At 41.1% G+C, this 23,758-nt stretch overlaps 1 protein-coding gene across 2 annotated transcripts; it reads left to right on the top strand.

Annotated features, from left to right (window-relative positions):
• The first annotated feature begins 206 nt into the window (after positions 1 to 206).
• LOC109061331 (beta-1,4 N-acetylgalactosaminyltransferase 1-like) lies at positions 207 to 23,758 on the top strand. Of its 2 annotated transcripts, none has more exons than XM_042720751.1 (12): positions 207 to 408; positions 1,367 to 1,498; positions 2,606 to 2,635; positions 2,725 to 2,847; positions 3,166 to 3,269; positions 3,436 to 3,494; positions 3,910 to 4,090; positions 5,442 to 5,528; positions 16,573 to 16,754; positions 17,664 to 17,807; positions 17,896 to 18,121; positions 23,226 to 23,758. In XM_042720751.1, exons 2-12 carry the CDS (start codon positions 1,380 to 1,382, stop codon positions 23,252 to 23,254), a joined length of 1,284 nt encoding a protein of 427 aa, XP_042576685.1. In that variant the 5' UTR covers positions 207 to 408; positions 1,367 to 1,379; the 3' UTR covers positions 23,255 to 23,758. The 2 variants fall into 2 exon arrangements, with proteins under 2 accessions (XP_042576685.1, XP_042576684.1); XM_042720750.1 differs by lacking the exon at positions 23,226 to 23,758 and adding an exon at positions 18,264 to 18,974 and having other exon boundaries at positions 208 to 408.

Below are 23,758 nucleotides of genomic sequence, written 5' to 3'. Positions count from 1 at the left end.
AATGTTGGAGTGTGGTTTTGCTTAATGTGGGTACCTTTTTAATATTTTAACAGTTTTGTCATCTTTCCTGTAGGAAGCTGAATAGAGATAAAGACATTTTTAGTATAAAAGACTCTGGGATTCGGGTGGTTCTACTCATAACTCTTTGCCCTATGTCTCTTACTCTCTGCAGATCTTTCACTCCTTCAGTTTGTAAATGCATTATGTTTACTTTAATGGGCAAGAAATGTGATACACATAAAACTCTCTACGTCTAGCTTGGAGGTGCGGTGTAAAGTGATCAGACCTGTTCTGGCCACTGGACAAGGAGAACATGATGAAACATGTTAGAAAGAGAAAGCAGCTAAGACTAGGAGGTTTTAAAAAGACTCAAATGTACTGCTCTTCTGAAACGGTTATTTTATACTGGTAAGTACATCTCACTTTTGTTGGGTTTCCACATGTGGTTCTCATTTTGCTAATACATAGGTTTGTACAAGAGAGGCTGGATCTATACGGTAAATGATAACAGAAGCGGAGATGATGACTAAGAGATGTTAGCACTTACGTAGAATGCTATGACTTTTGGCTTTCATGCTTGTCTTAACTCCTATTGGTCTTTAGTACAGACCAGGTTAGATCCACAGTCAATAAACAAAAAACAATGGCTGCCAGGCATGTTAAAAAAGGACTGATATCGTTCAGATATAAGCTCATGGGTGAGGCGCTCAAATATGTCGCAGTAACAAATATAGCGGAGTTATGTGATGGGTGCTGCAAGTAAATTATGTCAAAATGCATTTTTTTGCAGAAATATGCACTTAAATTTTTTCGTGTTGGCCTTTGGAGCATTTATAATAAGTGTGTGTTCTGCAGCCGTGTTCATTTGGGACATATTAGTATCTCAGCTTGTGTGGCCTACTCTTCCCTGTTCCTTCTCACTTCACCCATTGCTTTGTTGTTTATAAATGTGTAAAATATAGCCTAAAGCAACACAAAAATATAGCTTAAAGGAACAGCTCTCACAAAAATCTGCAAAAAAAATGTACTCCTCCACAGGCCATCCAAGACGTGGCAAAATTGCTACGTGCTAAATTTCTCCAAATCTGTTTAAATAAAAACAAACAAAAAACTCATACACATTTTCATTCTGGGGTGAACTATTCTTTTAAAAAACAAAATAAGTGTGTACATGACATAGCTGTTTAAAAGCCAGTTAACTATAACACTAACACTAGGTTAGGTCACCAAAAAATGTAAATCATTTACCCATCTTTGTGTTATTACAAGCATTACATTAATTTTGCATGTTTAGCATTCTTTAAAAAGTTCCTGTATAAATGTGTTCTAGCGTTACTGTTATTGCTGTGTGTAACTGTTCTTTCAGATCATCCCCCATAATGATGTGCAGGAGGTACATGCACCTTATTTTTTACTTGATTTTTCTTGGTGCTGCACTGATCATCTACTTCATACAAAGTGGCATGTTGAAAGTCAAGAAAAGCACACTTGCACACCGGTATGTACAGTCCTTTCTTCAGATTTATTTATTTTAGTCTGTATTGGTTTCTTGATATTTAGAAAAATTTCAAAATGATTTACACTAATCTTAGAGCACCTGTGCACTGTGGTGATTTTAGTAACAGGGTGTTTCTTCAACTATGAGCACTTATAGCCCTCTGAACTTTTGCAACAGGTCTCAATCATGTTCCTGAAGTATAACACTGAACATTTTTGTATGTCTTCTTCAACTCATCAGTTCATTAGTAGAGTAGAGTTTAGTCCCAACCCTAATTAAACACACCTGAGCCAGCTAATCAAGGTCTTACTAGGCATACTAGAAACCTCCAGGCAGGTGTGTTGAGGTAAATTGGAACTAAACTCTGAAGGGCAAGTGGTGGCCTTCAGGACTGAATTTGGACACCCCTGTTATGAAGTAGTGTGAGCCTGGCTTTATGAACTCTCTTAAAGAAAAAGTCCAAATTTGCTGAAAACAGCTGATGAAAACATCACAATAATCCAGAAGTAATCCACACAATACAGTCCATCACTTAACATCTGAAAGTGAAAAGCTGTGCATTAAGAAACAAATCCATCAAGACATTTTATTAAACTTTTGCTTCTGGCCAAAATACTGGTCCATAATCCATACTAATGCTTCCTATCACATCAAAATCCACCAACATGTTTAGAACTGTTTTGGACTGTTTTATAATGAATATAGGACCCATATTTTAGCTGGAAGCAAAGTTTTGAAGTTAAAAACATCTTTTCACTTCACAAGATGTTAATTGTTGAACTGGAGTGTGGATTTCTTGTGGATTATTGTGGTGTTTTTATCAGCTGTTTGAACTCTCATTCTGACAACTCCCATTCAATACAGATGTTCCTGTTGAGCAAGTGATAGAACAAACTAAAATTAATTGATTTATGCAAAAACACAGTGCAGCATTGATCTGAAGTTCCTCGTATGTGCAGTGGTCAATTCGAAGAAACACCCCTTTGTATTAACTTTTCAGTTTCTTCTATTTGTGTTACAGTATACTATTCTGTACCTTAACCTCCCTTTCTCTGACTATTAACTAAGCAATGTGATTACATCTGCTTGCTTTATTCTGTTAAACAGCTTAAGTCCTGAACAATCTAAAATCTCAAGGTAAGTATCATTTAAATTGTCCTAATTAATCTTAAGTAGATCCAGTTTAGATGCTCTGCCTAACCTGTGGTCTTTACATGTTTGTCAAGTTTGACAGAACTCCCCAGGCCAAATGTTTCTTGTCAAGGCGCTGAACTCAGGAAATTTGTGCCATATGAAATGGATAACATACTAGAACGCAGAGCAAAAGAATACAAGCAACATCAACTCAGGTTGAACTGGATTTTTCTTCATCTTGCCCACAGTCCTGTTAACACAACACCATGTCATGTTATCATTTGTCATGAGTGTAATTTTAAATGCGCATTTGCTTTTTTTTTTCTGACAGTCGTCATATTTTTAGAGCATTTTGACCTTTATCTGCTTATATTTGTTGTTAAACCTCTCATTGAGGATTGACTTGCTCCATTATATTTTCTCTTAGCGAGGGTGCAATCAAACTTTCTAATGATCATTCTTTCATTAGACATTCTGGGAGCCATTTATACAGTTTTTCAAACATTGTGGTATTTTTCATGCCCTTTTTTCAGGAGGAAGACAAATGCAGATATTATAATTGCCTCAGCCAACTCTCCTCTCCAATATCCAATTACAGGTTTCAGGGTAGCTCCTCTGAAGAAACGTTTGATACCAGGTTAACTTATATTCCTTGTAAACTGAGTCATGTTTAGGAGTGTTGTTTAACTGAGCGAAACCTCACTTTATATGCTGCTTAGAATATAAAAAATGTTACAAAAGTATATTTTCCTTAGATCAGTGACTTTGAAACAGTGAATTGTGTTTTTATATCATCATTTCAGGTCTTGCTCTTCAAACACAAGGGAGAAGTTTAACAGCAAACAAGAGGGAGGTGTACAAGGTTAAGCAAACAATGCCATTTGTGGTGTTTTTTGTTGTTGTTTTTTTTTTTTTTTTCAAGGACAATTGTAGGTAAAAGCCCTAGTACACTGTAAGACAAAAAAGGTTTTTTTTTGACGTTGTAAATAAAATACATATGTTTTACAAGAAAATATTGTTTCAAAATTTCATGTTTAATTCAGTATTACAGAAATTATGTAATAATGTATGAAATTAGCAATTTTTGCATGAAAATTGTTTCTAAGCCATTTCTTTTTTTCATTGTATGATGTATTCATTCACAATACATGCACTTTAAAATGCTATTTTCACCATAAAATCATATTTAAGTGTTAAATGAAAATTCTTACATTTACATTCTATTCTAGATGTGAACTTAAAGTACTTCATTTGCATTAACACAGTCATGTCTGCAGGTGTCTTTGAGTGTGAAGAGTGGAGTGCTCTCAGTGGAGGATCTTCTGGATGGAGATCAGGTGGAGGGACAGGGTCAGAGTGAACTGACCATCTCATCCAGCAGCCTCACACAACTCAACGATCTGCTGTCCAGAGTGACCTACACCAGCACCATCTACCACATCAGAACATCAGACCTGGGTAAAGGCTATCTGAACAGGAAACACACTTAGGCCTACAATATGTACTAAAATGTGTTGCTCAAATACACAGTGAAAAGTCAGGATTAACACTCAAGTTACAAGATACATGCTAGCCAGTTAAGTGCCTCATTTTTTTGGAAAAATTTCAGTTAAAAGTTCAGTTATATATCTTGTACAACTAGCAATATCACGCTAGCAAGAGACCAACACAGGATTGTTGGTATGATTTTGCTTTTATAACCGTTCAATAAACAAAAACTTAATATTGTTACTTACCTTTTACACACAATATGCTGTCCGATGCTTTATTTGGTCTATTTTTTATCCTCTGACAAAGCCACAGCAGATTAAACCATAACTCCTCTCTGATAATTAGTGGTGGTCAGTTTAATGGTGAAAGAGAGCGAGCTGAGATGGAAGCAGCAAATAATTTAATATTAGTCAGCTGTTTTACCATATAAATGTTTAATGATCACTATATGATGACCCAATGATACAAACTACATGATTTATTCCCTTAAATATGGCCATTTTGAGAGAGAGAGGATAAAAATTGCGTTTGTGAATTATCTGTTTGTCTCTGTTTAGTTACTTCAAGAAACACGTCGTTGCTGCTGAGTAACGTCTCAAAGCTATGTTATTATAATAAAAGGCAAGGGACAGTGTTGACAACACTTGTGCTCGCTTCTCGCTTCTGATTGAATCGGTTGAGCGAATGATTAGTTGATTTACTCATAAAGACAGATATTTTATCGCCATCTACTTGCGTAAATTTGTGTAGAAAAATCCCCACCACTAATGCAGCCTGTGTGTAGGCTAATAATCGCAGATGAGAGGAGTGATAACATAGCATTATGTCTAATGTTCTTTGAATTACTAATTAAGGCCATAACTATAAATATTAGTTTTAATAAGCACTCTCAATTTTGTGAGAATGGAGACGTCCTCATCACAAATGCAACAAATACAGCATGGAGGAACAATATGGTATTAGGATTATTTCTTAAGAAACAATTTTTCCAACTGATGAAAAATCAAAACACTGACATCCAATCACAACCAACTGGATCAACTTTAAAAAAAACTTCAACATTTAAAGCGGCAGCCGCGCGCTGATTATTAAACGTCGACGCCAAAGTAGGTATCCTATTAGTAGCCTAGATCCTTCTTGATGTGAAAGAGCCTTTATGAATATATGCAAGATTTTAAAAAGTTCATACATATCTGAAACTAACCATCTATATCCAATATTTAGCCTAATCACTGTAAAAAATAAAAATAATAAAAAGGTTTGCTTCTTATTGTTAGAAACAGTCTCTTGAATGGCATAAAATATCTTCTTTCCTTAGTTTCTTTCACTTTTGAGGATCACAAGGCCATGTTTCCAATCATGATCAGGAGACCATCAGTTCCTGTTTTGTATGACCCAGGAAAAGGTAAGACCACCACACAAATAATAATAAAAATATATATGTGATAATTGTGACATAAAATACACTTGCATAAATGTAATGTGATCATGGCTGGACTTACCATTGGGCTTGAGTGGGCTGCGGCCCACTGCAACACTTTTATAAGTGTTTTATTAGCCTTTTCCCGTTTACGTTTATTTGATTTGTTCGTTATATGCCAGTCAGAATTCATAAATTATTAGCCGCATTTCCACTGCGCACGCAAGATCTAAACGGGCCAGCCGGGGCTACAGCTTAAGCCGGGCATACACTGTGCGATTTTCGTCCGATTTTGTCCTGTCAGAAATTTTGGTCGCCCCTCGTGAGGGTATTGCACATTGAAGCACCGACTGCCCTAAACTCAGTGCTTTTTCCCCTCACTGCGCCTGCACGAAAATAAAACTTCAACTATTTAATCTTTAATAGGCTACAGCAAGAAAGAAAACGAAAAGAGGGAGATCTTTTCATAAAATTATGTTATTATCACGGGAAATGTGAACCATTGTCCATCATTTTGCAATTAGTGAAAAAGACAAACACGTTGCAAAATTCGAAATATTTAAGTTTTAAATGAAGGCGAGCCAGTGCATGCCACACAAACAATGTGCAAACTGCATGAGCGTTATGCCCGTGAAGAAGTTTTAAACTCCAGTCAATTCAGTAAGCTTCAGTAAGTGAAAGTAAAAACTGACCGAGCTGTTGGCATCTGACGCTTAACGGCACATATTCTTAGAGGAGATGAGAGACATTGGGTATTGCCTTAAAACAAGTGTCAGGGCTCTGTGTTACATTTGATAAGGATCACACCGACACAGGGAGTAACATCAACTTATCGTTTCTTTTTACTTAACTTCTCTGTCTTCAGACACCAGTAGTCGAACACATACATTGGTCAGGCATGACAGAATGCCTTCAGCACAATCAAACTCGATGCACCACCGAACACCAACTCACTGCATCACCAAACCACACCAGCGCGAGAACACAACATTTCCCACCCTCCTACAGGGTTTCAAACATGAAATGTTGACACAAAGTCCTGTAAGTGCCCTGGGCGAGAACGAATGCGGACAGGCCGTGGAGAAACAGGGGGATGAGGCTGGGCAGCCTGTGATGGGCAGGCACACATCTCAGCTGGCAGGTTGATAGGCATGTCTGGAGCCTGTGCAGGGGCTGTCGGAGGTGTCAGCTGAAGTGCTGGGGTGTCCAGCCAAGCAGGGGGTGTGGCTTGGGGGTGCAATGCCTGTTGTATGTGCCGGGGGCGGCACTTTGCGGAGACGGCTTGCGTGCCACCGTGTGCCGTCGCTGAGCAAGAAGGTGGCTGGACCTAACTGATGAGTAACTTGAAGAGGAATAGACCAATATGAAGCGAGTTTGTTGTCTCTGTGGGGCCTGCGAACCCTGACCCAATCTGCGGCCTTTATGTCAGGGACCTTAACATGTGCTGAGAAATCAAATTTCTGCTTCATCCTCCTCTGCTGGCGGGTGACAGAGGCCATGACTTTTTTTTTAGTTTGTGTTTAGCCAGGGCTGCAAAGACTCTGCTGAGGCATTCATCATGACTCTCTGGGGTGGGCCCATGGATAACCACATCATCCAGGTAAATGGCCACCCCCGGTATACCAGCCAACACCGACACCATGATTTTTTGGAAACAGCTGGGGGCAGAGCTGAGTCCGAACGGCATACGTGTGTAGCGAAACACGCCTGCATGTGTCACAAAGCCTGTGAGGTTTCTGCTGTCCGGGTGGAGAGGCACTTGTAGGTAGCCCTGTCTGAGATCCAGTTTAGAGAACACGGTTGAGCCATGAAACTGAGCAATGAGCTCTTCTGAGGTAGGCAGAGGGAACCTGTCTGGGATCACTGCCTTATTCACCGCTCGCAGGTCGACACACACCCGTAGGGCCCCTGATTTCTTCTTCGCTACCACTAAGTTTGAGACCCAGGGGGATGCATCCACTGGTTCAATAATGCCAACATCCAGCAGCTGCTTAAGCTCAGCCGAGACACCATCACGGAGAGCCAAGGGAATGCGTCAGAGTGGTTGGATGACTGGTTTAATGGAAAGGTTCAGGAGGGGTTGATGGGCAAAAGCAGTAAGGCAGCCCAAGCCGTCAAACAGGGATGGCCACTTTTCCTGCCAGGGCGTGGAGACTGTCAGGATTGCAGCTCCCTTCATGTCGACAAGAGAAAATCCCAGAGCCGAGAACAAATCCAGACCCATCAGGTTGGCCCAGCGACGGGCAACATGGAAGGTAAAGCTGGGCACCATCTTGTTGCCATACCCAACAGTCACTTGCAGGGAACCCACTAAGTCAATCTTTGAGTCGCCATATCCACAGAGTGAAGCCGAAGGTGCCGAAAGTGGCAGTGCTCCGAAAAAAGTGCTGTATGTGTGCATATTCAGTAGAGACACACTGGCAGCAGTGTCCAAAAGCAGTGGGATACACACATCATTTAGGCGCACTGAACAGGCTTTAAATGAGACTGGCCCAGAGTAGACATTGTGAATGATAGTGGGTGTTTGGTCTGGCACAGCTGGGGCAGAGCGGCAGACTGAAGCAAAATGATTGCGTTTACCACAGTAGCGGCAAATTTGGACACGGGCTGGGCAGTTCTGTGCTCTAGACAGATGAGATGAAGATCCACAGTTATCACAGGGCCTTGATGCTTGTGCTTGTGGGCGTGGCCGAGACCACTGCTGGTGCCTCAGTAGCATAACTGCAGAGGAGTCTGCTGCCGCCAATGTGTCGTTCTGGCTGGGTTGTAACGTCGATGATGGCATCGGGGAGGGGGCCGAGTAGTCCACGATTGTTTGCTGTTTGGTCAGAGCCGACGCACATGCAGCTGCACTCTCTATTCTTAATGCAATCGTGATTGCCCGAGACAGTGATAAATCATCCGGTTCTAACAGCAGAGTTTCACACACTTTTGCATCGTTGGTATGTTCAATTAACTGGTCGCGAATCATTTCGTCCTGCAACGCACCGAACTTGCATGTGCTGGCCAATCCCCGCAAGTTGGCTATGTACTGTTGCACGGACTCACCGGGAAGCTGGTGTCTTTGGCGGAACAGAAAACATCGCAAGAGAGCGCTCTGTGGGGCTGCAAAGTGTGCGGTCAGAAGTTCCATGGCTGTGTCATAATCGCTTGTGGTGCCCGACTCAAGCGCTCCCAGCACGCGCTGACCCTCAGCTCCCAAGCAATGCTGTAACAGCGCTTTTTTACGTGCTGCACTCACGTCAGTCAGCCCCACTGCCAAAATGAAAGTCTCAAAGGACTGTAACCAGCGAGAGCAGGGAATCGGAGGCTCGCCGGGTAGAGCAAGGAAAGGAGCAGGAGGTGGTAGTGCGATATCAGCCATCCTTGTCGCCAAATGTTACGTTTGATAAGGATCACACCGACACAGGGAGTAACATCAACTTATCGTATCTTTTTACTTAACTTCTCTGTCTTCAGACACCAGTAGTCGAACACATACATTGGTCAGGCATGACAGAATGCCTTCAGCACAATCAAACTCGATGCACCACCGAACACCAACTCACTGCATCACCAAACCACACCCGCGCGAGAACACAACACTCTGCCCTGGTAGCTTTGTCTGTGTTGTCTTTGTTTAATGTTTCCTTGTTTGTCTTGTGTCTTCACACATTGCTTTGTCTTTGTTTATGCCTGCCATGTGTTCCTGTGGCCCCACCTCCTTGTTTCCCTTGGTCACGCCCTCTTGTTTAGGCCTTGTCTTGACTCATTTCTGTAATTGTGCTCACCTGGTCCTCGTGTACTTTCCTCCCTTTATATTGTGCTGTTTTTCCTCTTGTGGTTGCTGGTTCATCTTGTGTCATAGAGACAGTTACTAACTTGCTGCTGTATATTCCAGTTTTGCCCTGTTACTGTGTATCCTTGTTGGAGTTTTTGCTTCTGATTTTCTAGTTTCTGATTTTGGTTTAGTTCTTTAGTAATCTTGTTTATATTTAATTGTATTATCATATTTAGTTACTTATCAGTCTTGTTTCTACTCTTGAACTGTTTATATTTTATTCTTTAAATATTTTTCAGTCTAAACTTGGATATTTCCATTTATATTTTGTCTGACTTTTTTTTCTTTAATTGTTTCTCCTGTGTAAGGGAAACAGGTCAATTTAGCTCAAAGGGAATCATTTAAGATCTTAAAGGGAATTTGAACAGAATCACTGTTTCACGGCTGATCACTGAGGTGGCCAGCAATTCATTGAATGAGCCATATAACATTAACTCTGCTATGGATATTAATATCCAAAGTATAGTGAAAACACTATTAATTAGCACAGTAACAAGATCGGCAGTTTAAGACATTTACTTGTAAGCACAAAACACAAGATACTTCTCTTTTCAATATGAATAAGGCTTTATTAGATAAATCTAAGACATATAAACTAATCTAACACATAAGCACACGTACTCACACATTCACACAAGTTGCAGGAGGATAGAAAGTTAGGAAAGAGTGGGTTTAAGAGAATGAAAATGTGAAATTCAAAGTTTACAGCAATACGTGAAATTGTCAGGGGTTGGCAAGGGAGGAACTCAGGTGCAGACAGGAAGTAACTAAACACAGGATTTATTTAAACAAAAAGGGAAAACAAAAACCCCACGGGGGGGAAACACAAGGGCTAGGGTAGACACTAAATAATTCTACAAAACACAATAAACAAGGTAAACAAAGACTCTGAACACTAACTACTAACAAACACTCACTGCTAGACAAAAGACTTCTTTGAGGGGTTTCAAGGACAAGACATCTCTGGAGGCTGACTGGTGGGAACACAGAAGTTGAACAATCCCACTGAACCGACAAAAGACAGAGCACACTAGGAGATCTAAATAGGGGAACTAATCAAGACACGACAGGTGGCACAGATAGGACAATCACGACAAGACTAGGATAACAAGGGGGGCGGGGCAAGGGAACGAGACAACACAAGCACATGGCCCAAAGATAAGGCCATGTGCTTGTACACAAAACACGGGTCTGTCATGATCCTGCCCCTAGACTAGAGAAAAGTCAGGACATGATGGCAGGACCATGACAGAACCCCTCCCTTAAGGAGCGGCTTCCAGACGCTCCCTAAGGGAACATCAAACGCGGGACATGACTGACTGGGACAGAGACAAAAAACCAACACGACATGACAAATAGTAATAAGGGCAGACATGAAAACACAACAATAGGGTTAGGGTGGCATATCAAGAAAAACAAACAGGGAAGGGGAGGAGGCGGGACCACAAAGTTCATGGGGGACAGACCAGGGTGGGTGGGTGGTGGTAGGAGTCTTAGGAGGACGGGATGAAGGCTGACAACGAGGGGTTCGGGCAGATCTGGGTGGTCTAGGGTGGGGAGTGGTCTCAGGACCATTTACAACAGAGGACATGACAGGAGAACTCACGTGACACGGGGGGGAACATCTACGGGACATGGGGAAACACCTACGGGACACGGGGAAACATCAACAGGACACATGACAACATCAGCTGGACATGGGGCAACGCTCACGGGACACGGGGCAACACCTACGGGACACGGGGAAACATCAACAGGACACATGACAACATCAGCTGGACATGGGGCAAAACGCTCAAGAAAGACACGGGGCAACGTTCACAGGACACGGGGCAAGATCAGGGGAGACAGAAACTGGGTCAGGAGTAGCACTAACTGTGGTTGGCTCGGGATCTCTGGGGACAGGGTCAGGGGACAAGACAGGACTGGCGGGGATTTCCAGGATCTGGACAAGACGGGACAAAATAATCAGACAAGGCTTTGGCGGCAATAATAACCGGCATCTCCTTACGAGACGAGACAGACTGTATCAAAGTTTCTGCTGCAGTGTCGGCCGCGGCTCTCATCCTCCGCCCTCACGACTAGCAGACTTGAAACCTGTTCTCTTATTCACTGGCTCGGGCACGCCAGCGCTCTCCGCTACTGGCTCGGGCACGCCAGCGCTCTCCGCTACTGGCTCGGGCACGCCAGCGCTCTCATCGCTACTGGCTCGGGCACGCCAGCGCTCTCCGCTACTGGCTCGGGCACGCCAGCGCTCTCTAACGCTACTGGCTCAGGCACGCTCACCGCTGCTGGCTCGGCGCACCTGCCAGCGCTCTCCGCTGCTCGCTCGGGCACGCCAGCGCTCTCTCGCTGCTCGCTCGGGCAACTGCGCAGCGCTCTCCGCTTGCTCGGTCTCGGGACACGCCAGCGCTCTCCGCTGCTCGCTCGGCACGCCAGCGCTCTCCGCTGCTCGCTCGGGCAACGCCAGCGCTCTCCGCTGCTGGCTCGGGCACGCCAGCGCTCTCCGCTGCTGGCTTGCGGGCACGCTCACCGCTGCTGGCTCGGGCACGCTCACCGCTGCTGGCTCGGGGCACGCTCACCGCTGCTGGCACGGGCACGCCAGCGCTCACCGCTGCTGGCTCGGGCACGCTCACCGCTGCTGGCTCGGGCACGCTCACCGCTGCTGGCTCGGGCACGCTCACCGCTGCTGGCTCGGGCACGCTCCACCGCTGCTGGCTCGGGCACGCTCACCGCTGCTGGCACGGGCACACCAGCGCTCTCCGCTGCTGGCACAGGAGGAGGCAGGGTCACAGGACCGGCAGGCCCCTTCTTCCTCTTCCTCCTTGGGCGCGGTGCAGAGGCCACAGCTGGGTCAGAGGCGGGTTGGGGGAGTTTGGTCTCGGGCAGGGCAGACTCGGCGACGCCGAAGACTCTGAAGCTGACTCCCACGACAACCGTATCCCTCGCTTGTTGGGGAGACTGAAGGTGAGGGAACCTGCCACAGAACTTTGGGAGGGACTTGCCTGATTCCCCAGGGTTGCCACGGCCAGGACACGACCCTCTTGGGATCGTTGGCAGCTGGGTAGGTGGAGGGGACCTCTGTGGCTCCTCCTGGGAGATGCTCTCCCCACAGCCGGGCATAATTTTGGAGGATCCATTCCCCCTCAGGCGAGTATGGGAGGGTGACCCCCTTCCTGTCGGTGGGGGACGACATCCAACATTGACGACGGAACTCCAACAGGTGTTGGAGCTCGGGGGACCTCCTGCCTGCTGAGTTCCTTTTTGGTCGGTTCATTCTGTCAGGGGTTGGCAAGGGAGGAACTCAGGTGCAGACAGGAAGTAACTCAACACAGGATTTATTATACAAAAAAAGGGGAAAAACAAAAACCCACGAGGGGGAAAACACTGGCTAGGGAAGACACTAAATAATTCTACAAAACACAATAAACAAGGTAAAACAAAGACTCTGAACACTAACTTAACACACACTCACTGCTAGACAAAACGACTTCTTTGAGGGGTTTCAAGGACAAGACATCTCTGGAGGCTGACTGGTGGGAACACATAAGTTGAACAATACACTGAACCGACAAAAAGACAGAGCACACTAGGAGATCTAAATAGGGGAACTAATCAAGACACGACAGGTGGCACAGATAGGACAATCACGACAAGACTAGGATAACAAGGGGGGCGGGGCAAGGGAACGAGACAACACAAGCACATGGCCCAAAGATAAGGACCATGTGCTGTACACAAAAACAAGGTCTGTCATGATCCTGCCTCTAGACTAGAGAAAAGTCAGGAACATGATGGCAGGACCATGACAGAAATTGCATAGACATGAACAACCATCAACCACTTAACTCTCGCATTGAGTTCCTCAATGAGGTTAAAATTATATAAGATAGCTACACCAGTTTAGATCAGAGTCTGGAGGTACGTTACTTGTGTTGCTTGTGTAAAGGGGGTCCCCTTTGTTGTTGTCGAAAAGGGGGTTTCCCAAGGTTGCTGATTGGCTGGAAGTTCAGTAGTTGTTGAAGTGACGTCTTGGGAAGCCCGTGGTTGGGCGTTGGCTGACGATGCGGAGTTGTGGGCTGGTTGAAGTTGAACGGGCACTCGAGGTCAGACTCGGAGACACGGCGTTACAAAACTTAACAGAACACGAAACTCTCAAACGGAAAAGAAAATAAACTAAAGTAAAAGAATAGAAGTAAAGTTTGACGAGACTAGGTGGTGTTTCTTCTCATCGTGGCTAAGTAGCAGCAGGCGTGCATGCCGAAGCACGCTGGAACCACGCTCAAAGAACGCTAAACGTGATGACAAAAAGCATGGCTAAAAGCTAAAGCTACAAGCAAAAGCTAAAAGCAAAATTTGATGGTGTCCTGAGTATTTCAACTGGCCTTTTGGCCACACTTTAAATGTTGTCTTGACCAATTAGATATTGTCTTTTCTCGGGGTATCATAAATCATATGTTATCTTATCAAGCACATGGTCCGAATTTTCCCGCTCTTGCAGGGTATAATTTTGGACATGATTCCTATAACAAGAATATGATACATTTGACAAATAACTGATGGTCAGAAACGTTTCAAGCAACCAGATTGAAACACATACATACTAAATATGAATATGAATCCTTAAGCTATTCAATAGTAATTAAAAAGACATACACAATAAGTGATTAGAAACATGATAGTCAAATGTGTGGGTAACACATAAATGAATATGGAGTTAAGCAATGGACTGATATTCATTTATAAGTCTTTTTGAGTTCATTTTGGTGCATCTACATCTATAAAAGACAGTTCCTGTGCCATTCTCTGACATAAGGATGTTCTATGTGGAGACCAGTGATTAAAAGGTCCCCTTAGGAATTTCAGTCTGGTTCTTCTAGTTGGGGGAAATCAATCAAACGATCTTGTTTACTCTCATGGGTTTACATGTGATGGTCAGGCTGTGCATCTCTTTGACCAGCAATCTTGATCCCTCTCCCCAAATTTGACAATCTCTTTTCTGAATTGAAATTGTCAATAATTGTTCTAATGGTGTTAATGTTGAAAGCTGTTCTGTGAAAGAGTTGGTTGGTTAGTGGACTTGCTTCTGACTTGTGGCACTAGGAATTTATTTACAACATCCTGTTGCCTTTTTGAGGAATTAGGCTCCTCATGTTTCAACCATGGTCCTGATCGAATCTTTAATTTGTTTGGTTCAGGTCTGATACGCTACACCTGTGTGTTGCACTGAGTAGTGTTGTTGTGTGGTCTTGAGTGGTGCCTTGTTGTGTATTCGTTTGTGCTGTATGTTCCCTCCAGTCCTGCTCTACCAGCCTGAGACTCCCTGCCTGTTGGTTCCCCAAGGTGGCCTGCCAACCAAGCCTGGTTCTGAGAACCGAATCTGTTACTTCCTGCTTTAAACTCCTTCACTCTGCTTGCATGCTTTGCGGTTCTCTGCTCTGGTTTTCTCCCCATCCTTCCGCCCAGATTTGACCAACGACTGAGACTGTACCCCAGACTGTCTACCTCTCAGGGCATTGATCTCTCCCTTCTGGTTGGAGCTGTCCCAAGATTGTCCACCCCTGTGCTGTGAACTTGTGTGTTCTCAGTAAATCTTTTTTCACACACTCTGCATTTGGGTCCCTTCCTGTTGACCGTGACAAGTTTTATATTTTCATCGATGACTGATTATTACAGTGTTTGGACATAGGCTGCTTTAGACAGAATGTTAATTTATAGGCCTATTCGTGTAATATATCTAAATGTTTTAAATCATTTTCAATGAGGAGTAAGCTAATTTAATAATTTATTATCCGTAAATTGTGAACTTTGACTTCACATCGCATGCGATCTGCTCGTACAGTGTGAGTAGATACCTTGATGAAATCGCAAAAATATAGCACAGTGTATAGCCTATGCCCGGCCATACAACTACGACCTTCGAGGCCACAATCAAACAGCATGAAATGGTATTTATGATTATTTCACATAGAAGAATGACACACATACTGAGTCGCGTCTGCACTGATTGGTTTATCACATGGCTACTTTAAACAGCTCCATTAAGCCTTTAGGCAAAGAGCGCACATTTAGAAAGATAATGATAAATTCTCAAATTTTCACACTTCATTTCTTTACAGAGGATCATCCTATATTACTATGTTAATGTTCCACTAAATTATGCGATGAACTGATGAGTTTTGAGTGCTCTCTCTCGTCTTACTGCCATTACACAAGAAATGAAATGTCATCAAAATTATATATAAAAAAATAGCAATTTAAAGAGTTTCTGTTTTCATAACATAGCTATGCTTATGATATAGGATTTAGCCTATCACACAAACAAGAGTCCTGTTTTATTTTATTCTCGAATATCTGCATGATCGCAAATGTACAATAAACAACTTACAGAGTAACTTTATCAGACACAAAATTCCGTTTTGCTCCGTCAGAAAGAAAATAAAACAAACAGCAGAACCTCTGCGTCTCCGAACAACTGTGTTTTGTTCCTCAGCGTTACAAAGACCAGCAAATGATTCAATCAGGCTATAAGTACAGTCGTTTGCATAGTTAAATCAATCAGCTTTTTAAACGGATCGGTTGATTCAACTCACTCATTAAGACGGTTTCAGTTTCATATTTAAAAAAGTAGACTATTTCATTTTTGCAATCATTTAATTTTTCTACATTAAAATGTTATATTTAAACTTAACATTTATGCACAATTCATCTATGAATTTGAATTTTGTTGATAGTGATTTCATTTGATTGTAAATAGCCAGAATGTCTTTTTTTATTTAATAAGAGAACACATATATGACAATAACTTTTATAATACTAATAAGCCAACAGCTCCCGGGTTTTTTTTTTTTTTTTTTCAAAGTTATTTCAGGGTTTTGATCTCTCAACAACCTGTTTATTATATTATAATGGAAATTTAATGTTACATTTAAACTTTGACTATAGCCTAGACATGTTGCATATTAATTGTACTATTTACCTAAAGCATATGTTTGTGTATTTTGTGTTTCTCCACAATGATGTTCTATTTGAGGGCATTTGTAGTGTATAGGTATAGGGCCCAGACATAACCTCAAGCCCAGGGACCCCCGCCCCCCCTAAATCCTGCCCTGAATGTGTTATGTAAGTTAAACGAAAATGAAATTGTCCTGAGTAAAACATAGTTCAAATTTGTGCACAGCTAAACCAAGGAACCTTTTTGTCTCTCAGATATCAACTCACAGGTGACCATAATAACCAAGACCTTTTTGAGGTATAAGGAGCTGAATGTCCTCATCCAGAGTATCAGGAAATTTTACCCAAATATCAAGATCATTGTTGCGGATGACAGCCTGAATCCTGAACCTGTGTCTGGAAACAACATTGAGCACTACATCATGCCTCCTGCACAGGTAAACACGTCATCACTTTAATTGATCTACTGCTGTAAAGGCCCATTCACACCATGCCAACATATGCAAACCAATGTCTACAGCTGACAAGAACAGTATGTCACTCCTTAGACATTCCAACCCCGACAACCATAGAGTCAACATGTTCAACAGGCGAAAATTAGTGCCTATTGTCAGCACTTTATACCTCAGGCACCAACAGAGGGAACACACTGATCTGACAAAACCCACTAGTTCGGTGTAAATTGGCCTGTTAACATCAAGTGTTGATGACCTGGTAATTTATCACTGCTGACGATTTTTATTATTATCCTGGAAAATTTCCAGGATGGAGGGGAGAGGGGCGCCGATGATCTTTGCAGCTGTGTTCACTGTCCACTGGAGGGTCTTGCGGTCTACACTTTGTTGTGTACATAATCCCACAAAAGACTCAGTAATATGTGTTTACATGTTTGTGCACTACAAATCATCTTGCACTGTTCTCCAGCCAGCTGCTTGACTTACGATGTTTCTCTTTGCACATGTACAGTATTATGTGAAGCATTCGTATAGTCTATATATTTTACTTTTTCAGTCTATGTATAGGTAAACATTTATATATAGTATATTCATATTCAAAATCTGTCAGTAGGTTAGTTGTGTATAGGAACAGTGTTTATGTGTAGCATTTGTATAATTTGTAATTTGTATTTTTTTGTTTATGTAGGTAAACATTTATATATAGTATATTAATAGTCTAAATCTGTCAGTAGGTTAGTTGTGTATAGGTTTATACTGTTTAATTCATTGTTGTATGTCTGTATTTATGTAGCACCGTGGTCCTTTGAGGCACGACATTTCGTCCACTGTATGTCCACACATGTAGCGGAATGACAATAAAGCTCAACTTGAACTATGGTAACTTCTCAGGGCTGGTTTGCGGGGAGAAATCTGGCTGTATCTCAACTCACAACTAAATACTTCCTGTGGGTTGATGACGACTTTGTGTTCTTGAATGAGACCCGGATCGAGAGTTTTGTGGAGATTATGGAAGCGCTTCCAGAACTAGATGTTGTAAGTATGAATGGATACTCTTTTACGAACTAGTGAAAAGTCTTTTAGCAATATATACTTGTTGTAAAAGCTTGTTTTCTCTGATTAGCTTGGTGGTGAGGTTTCGGGAGACCAGTTCTACTTTGTTCTGGAGTATGACGAGGGAGATGAGAGTGACGGCGGCTGCCTAAGACGCATTAGAGGATTTCATCAACCACTTCCAGGTTATGATGGCTGCTTTCTAGTGGATGGCGTTGTTAATTATTTCTTGGCTAGGACTGATGCTGTACGAAGTGTTGGCTTTGATCCGTTCCTCAAAAGAGTCGCTCACACCGGTAAGTACATGTACCAAATTTTACTTCAGTAAAACATCTTCATTGATTGATTCCAAGCACATTTCATTCTTCTTATGTCCTCCCATGTCCATCCATTCTTTGTTTCCATGCCTCATCTTTGAATTATCACCACTGACTTCAGAGTTCTTCATTGATGGAGTTGGCAAGCTGATGGTTGCTTCTTGTAAAGGCCTTTCTGTTGGTCACCAGAAACATCAGGCACAGGAGACATATGACTCTTACAGGAATCAAGGAAAACTTGAAGAAGAGCGAAAACTGGCTCACCATTTCTTTAAGAACTATCTTAACTACATCAAGTATGATTAGTAATAATTAGTGATTATTTTTGAAAACAGTCAAATCTGATTATCAATTAATTACAAAACATCTGCCAGTCACGTCACCTAATGGATAATGCAAACAGTGGAGGACAGAGAGTGAGCTGCATGACCTAAGTTGACATAAGAATGCTTTCTAGCAAGCGCTTCTAACAAATGCATAAGCATAACCTGCACTGTTAGTTGCTTTGACAGATGTGTGTGCAGCATTTGAGACCTAAATGTTAGAAAGCATTTCCAATTTTTATAATGGCCCATCCTGACAGAAAGTGAGTGGCTTCTAAACACAGACTGCACTGAATCTGCGCTGATGCACATATGTGTGTAAAATAAATGAAATGCAATAGGATAGGACTGCAATAATTTTGACTAAAATATACATTGTGGTAAAATATTTGTTGTTGGACAGTACAGATTTTTTCAAGTGTTTACCAATACTTAACATACTTTTTCTAAACTCTTAGCACAGCAACACACCTTCATCACACAATTAGCCAAATTTGTATTTTTCTGGCCAAAACTACATTTTGTTAAATAAATACAAACTCTACATTTCAAAATGCTGAATACCTATTTCTACATATCCTAACATTTAAATAGTAATACTAATAATTCAGTCAGCTGAACATTTGTGTGTGTGTGTGTGTGTGTGTGTGTGTGTGTGTGTGTGTGTGTGTGTGTGTGTGTATGTGTGTGTGGATTCCTTTTAGATAGTACGTGTACTGCATAGCAAAGGAGCCATCAGTACTTAATGAACTGTAAAAGAAAAGTGACAGAATTGCTGCAGTAAAGGCTTTATTGGCAAAATTGAATTGCTGAAGGCAATACAGTCTATCAGGAGAACAGACATAGAAAAACAGATCGCTAGGGTACCTGAGGTGGCTTCTAGGGTGGTTGCTAGGGTAATCAAGGTGGTTGCTAGTGTGTTTCTAGGGTACCTGGGGTAGTTGCTAAGGTATTGCTATGTGGTTGCTAGGGTACTTGGGGTGGGTGCTAAGCTGTTGCTCTGCAGGTGCTTAGGTGCCATGGCTGGTTGCTAGGGTGCTGCTATGATGCTATGTGGTTGCTAGGGTACCCGATGTGGTTGCTAGGGTGTTGCTAAGCTACCTGGGTTTTTTGCTAGGGTGTTACTATGCAGTTCCTAAAGTACCCAGGGCCGTTGCTAGGGTGTTGCTATGCGGTTGCTAGGGTAGCTGGGGTTTTGTTAGGTGGTTGCTAGGCTACCTGGGGTGGTTGCTAGGGTTTTGCTATGCGGTTGCTAAGGTAATTTGGTTGATTGTTAGGGTGTTACTATGTAGTTGCTAGGGTACCTGGGGTGGTTGATAAGGAGTTGCTATGCAGTTGCTAAGGTACCTGCTGTTGTTACTACACCCATACTATGCAGTTATTAGGGCAGCCAGAGTGGTTTCTAGGCTACCTGGGGTGGTTGCTGGTGTAGTTGTTAACGTTTCTATGCTACTCCAGCTAAAACAAGTTGATTCAGTAAAAAAAACAGCTAAAAACCAGCTAAGCCCAGACTGGCCTGCTAAAAAAGTTGCCAAAACCACTTTAAAACCAGCTTGGGAGACTAGCCAAAGCAGCCAATCAGCTTAGGCTGGTTTTACTTTTTTTTTTTTTCTTGTTGTTGTTTTGTTAAAATATGCTTAATGCTAAGTTAAAATGTTTGTTTCTGAAACAATGCTACAGTCAGTTCTTCTCCTTTGAAAATGTGTGTTCTGGCCGGAATGTCGTTCTCTGTTTTGGTTTGTGAAACCCGCCCCCTGCCAGTTTACCCAATTGTATTTTGGCACCCCAGGTTGCCAGTTGGCAGGAAACACAGTGCATTTCATTTCAGTCATGGAAGCTGGCAAACGAAAGGGGTCACAGCGTCAATCTGGCAACCTGCGTGTGCATCAAGTCTGAGGAGAGTGAAAAAAACCCTCTCTAATATTTTGAATTTGGACTGCAATACCTAGTTCAACCACTCTGTGTCAATCCTACATACAGCACCTTTAAGCTTTGCTGTAGCAATAGACAGGGTATAAAAGTTTTCACCCCCTCAATGAAAGTCTATGGGATTTTAGGTGGTTTTGATAGTGTGGTTTACGTAAACTGTAAACCGGATCAGTTATAAAAGATGTAGTTTGGTGGTTGTAGCTTTAAAAGTCTAGGAGGAGATACACTTTAAAATTTGGTCTTAGAACAAAAATAAGAAGAAGAAGTATAAATAGGATTTCAGTCATTTCAGTCATTTTCAAGCCAACTTAACAATATGGTATATATAGAAGTAGAAATATATAGGGAAAAAAACATGTAATTGTTTAAATCAATGTTTCAATATGTTATTTCCAAGTGTGCAGATATGTTATTTATAAATGTCTAGTATACATTTTCAGATTCTATCATATGAATAAATCCATCAGTTGTGATGGACAATGTATAGGTATGAATGTTTTAATTGTTCAGGCTGAATATAGCCTGCTGGAAAAAACTGTTCTTATGTCTGGCTGATCGAATAGAGAGTGGGCTGGGTGTTTGGGGTCCAGAGTGATTTTACCAGCCCTTTTCCTCACTCTGGAGATATGAAGATCTTGGAGGTTGGGCAGGGGGGCACCAATAATCCTCTCAGTAGTCCCGACTATCTGCTGTAGTCTCTTGATGTCTGATCTTGTAGCTGAACCAAACCAGACAGTCCTGGTCTAACTACTCCTCTCCATTGTCCAACTCTCTCTCACCCAGACATTTTCTTTCCTTTTCTGCTTCTCTGTGTTGTTCTGTATTGTTTTGAATAAAACCAATCCAGAGAGTGCCTTTTTATTGTGTATGTCCATGTAATGGAAAGACTTGGAATTATTCATTATTATTGGAATCAGCTATTTCTCAATTATTAGTAATTAAAATAATTCTTATCCGCTCTTTTAAGCTGCTGCTGTTGTTGCAGAAGTAGAGGCTTTACGCTATATTTAAAGTTGGAACATTAGGTCTTTATTTCTGTCATTTTCTACTGTGTGTTCAAATGAGTGAATATGTAATGCTCCTACCTCTGTTAACATTTAATCTGTGATTTTGTCTTTCTGTAGTCTTATTTTCATTTTTTAGAACAAGAATACAGAAAATAAAATGTGGCTTTTTTTTTAAACTAAGTAACTGACAGATTCATCAATTTTCAAAATAACTGTGAAGTGCAGCCCTACTAATGTTTAATGCAATTGATGCATATTTACAATATTTCTTCATGTTAATTATTTATTTAGTAAAAAACGTATTTATTAAATTTTATTGTTATTGTTAGTCCAATCTATGAAAAGTAATTTCGTTATCTGAAAGTCTTCTTTTACACACATTTGTTTGAAAGTCATTTCATTTTTCAGTGTAAAATGTTTACATTTACCATGTTTTAATGTTTTTCATGTCATCATTTCATATACAATACAGAATGCATAACAAATATATATTGTATTACAGTATAGTAACGCATTACTTTTTAATGAAGGAAATATCTGAGTTAATGTTACAAATAAGCAATGCCAGTTACTTTGTTTCCCGTGTCTAGACTGACAGCTCTCATGTTGCCATGTTGAGAGAAATTGGGAGTAAGTGCAGAGATGTTGTGCGGTGTGTAAACATGATGTTACTGTAGTTCTCACCTGCACTAAAACAGATTCAGAATTCCTCAAAATGAATAAAAACAGTCAGAATATTATACAAACCTGCAATAATTAAATATGTTAAATAAGACAAATATAAATTGTTTTAATCCAATTTTATTAACCAATGTCTTTGCTACTGACTTTCGATGATCCAATTCAACCATACCAAGCAAAAATGACACATCATTTTTGTTATTGCTGAATAGTAGTGGTTCTCAACTCCAGTCCTCGGGACCCACTGCTCTGCACATTTTGTTTGTCTCCCTTATTTATCGCACCTGATTCAGATCATCAGCTCATTAGGAGAGAGATCCATGAACAATTGTGTCAGATTTTTATATTAATATCAAACACACTGCTATAAACACTTCATCATAGTGTTGATCGTTCTGCTCCTGCTTCATATTCTTAATGCAATTTGTTTGAGGTGCATTTGTAAAAGAAGAACTTTTTATATTAATATCAAACAAGCAAGCCCTGCCCAGATTTAAAAGGTAATTCAAAAGTAACATAACACATTATTTTCCATAAAAGGTAACTAAGTAATATAATTAGCTACTTTTTTAGGGAGTAATGCAATATTGTAATGCATTACTTTTAAAAGTAACTTTCCCCAACACTGTTGTTTTAGTACCACAACCATTTTTAAGTGTCCCTGTATACAACAGCCATATCATTCATGTAACAGGGAACTTCAGATGGGACAGTCATTGTCAGTGAATCAACTAACAATTTATTTCATTTAATTTAAAACAAAATTACATTAATGTTTTAAAACTTATGAATATAAGCTAACACAAAAATAATAAACAGGAAGAGGAATAAATAACCTTGCTCTAATTTTCACAGTGAAAATCAAGAGTGAGAGTGACATCTCTGAGTCTAATCTCTTGGATTAAGACAGTCAAGACCTAGTGATGGGATTGGCTAAAGTGACACACTTAAGGCAAGAGGCTTGTCTGCAGGACAACAGATCACTCAGACAAGGCCTCTAATTGGCATTGACATCACAAAGATAAAAGACCAAATATAAGATCCTTGTAGGTCAGGGATTGCATTTCAGTCATTTTGTATTTCAGTTTATTCTGATTGTATTGATTCTAAATGTGCTGATCAGTGTTACTTGCCTGCCTACAGATGGTTTGTGTTACGGGACAGAGGACTGAATAAAGGAGGCCTCCATGTCAACAGTCACATATTACTGGTCTGGGCCTCTGTCAAGAGAGGTCAGAGGTCACTGTAATTCTTGCCTTGAAAATGTAATTAAAAATGAGTGGTATTGATTTAGTTTTTTTTTTTTTTTTAATGTCCCCATGCCATCTCAATTATTATCGATTATAATAGATGAAGAGCTGATATACCAGCTGGGCTGATTAACTGGCCATTCTGAGTCTACTAAAAGTCTTGTTGATTGAAAATAAATATTGTTGAAACATTCTGAACAATAAATATTTAAGAAATTTTGTAATAAATGCTTTTGTTTTTAATTTGCATAATAATATTTACAATAAGTATTTATTTAAGAAACTGTGTAATAAATGTACATTTCCAAATCTTGAGTGAATGCTGTACACATAGTTATTTTCCAAAAAAATGTGATACATGAATGTTTCCACTTTCTTGAGGGAATATTTTTTGTATTTTTTTTTTCTTTTAATTTCAGCTAATGG

This window comes from Cyprinus carpio, chromosome B3 (genome assembly GCF_018340385.1).
Source record: "Cyprinus carpio isolate SPL01 chromosome B3, ASM1834038v1, whole genome shotgun sequence".
NCBI lineage: Eukaryota > Metazoa > Chordata > Actinopteri > Cypriniformes > Cyprinidae > Cyprinus > Cyprinus carpio.
This window is presented reverse-complemented; position numbering and strand designations above follow the sequence as displayed.

What these genes read in the sequence shown, in the direction of transcription:
- LOC109061331 (XM_042720750.1), top strand. Translation starts at nt 1,380, where the DNA reads ATGATGTGCAGGAGGTACATGCACCTTATTTTTTACTTGATTTTTCTT. An exon ending in GAACAATCTAAAATCTCAAG is followed by an intron (nt 2,636 to 2,724) that starts GTAAGTATCATT and finishes ATGTTTGTCAAG; the next exon opens with TTTGACAGAACTCCCCAGGC. An exon ending in CATCAGAACATCAGACCTGG is followed by an intron (nt 4,091 to 5,441) that starts GTAAAGGCTATC and finishes TTCTTTCCTTAG; the next exon opens with TTTCTTTCACTTTTGAGGAT.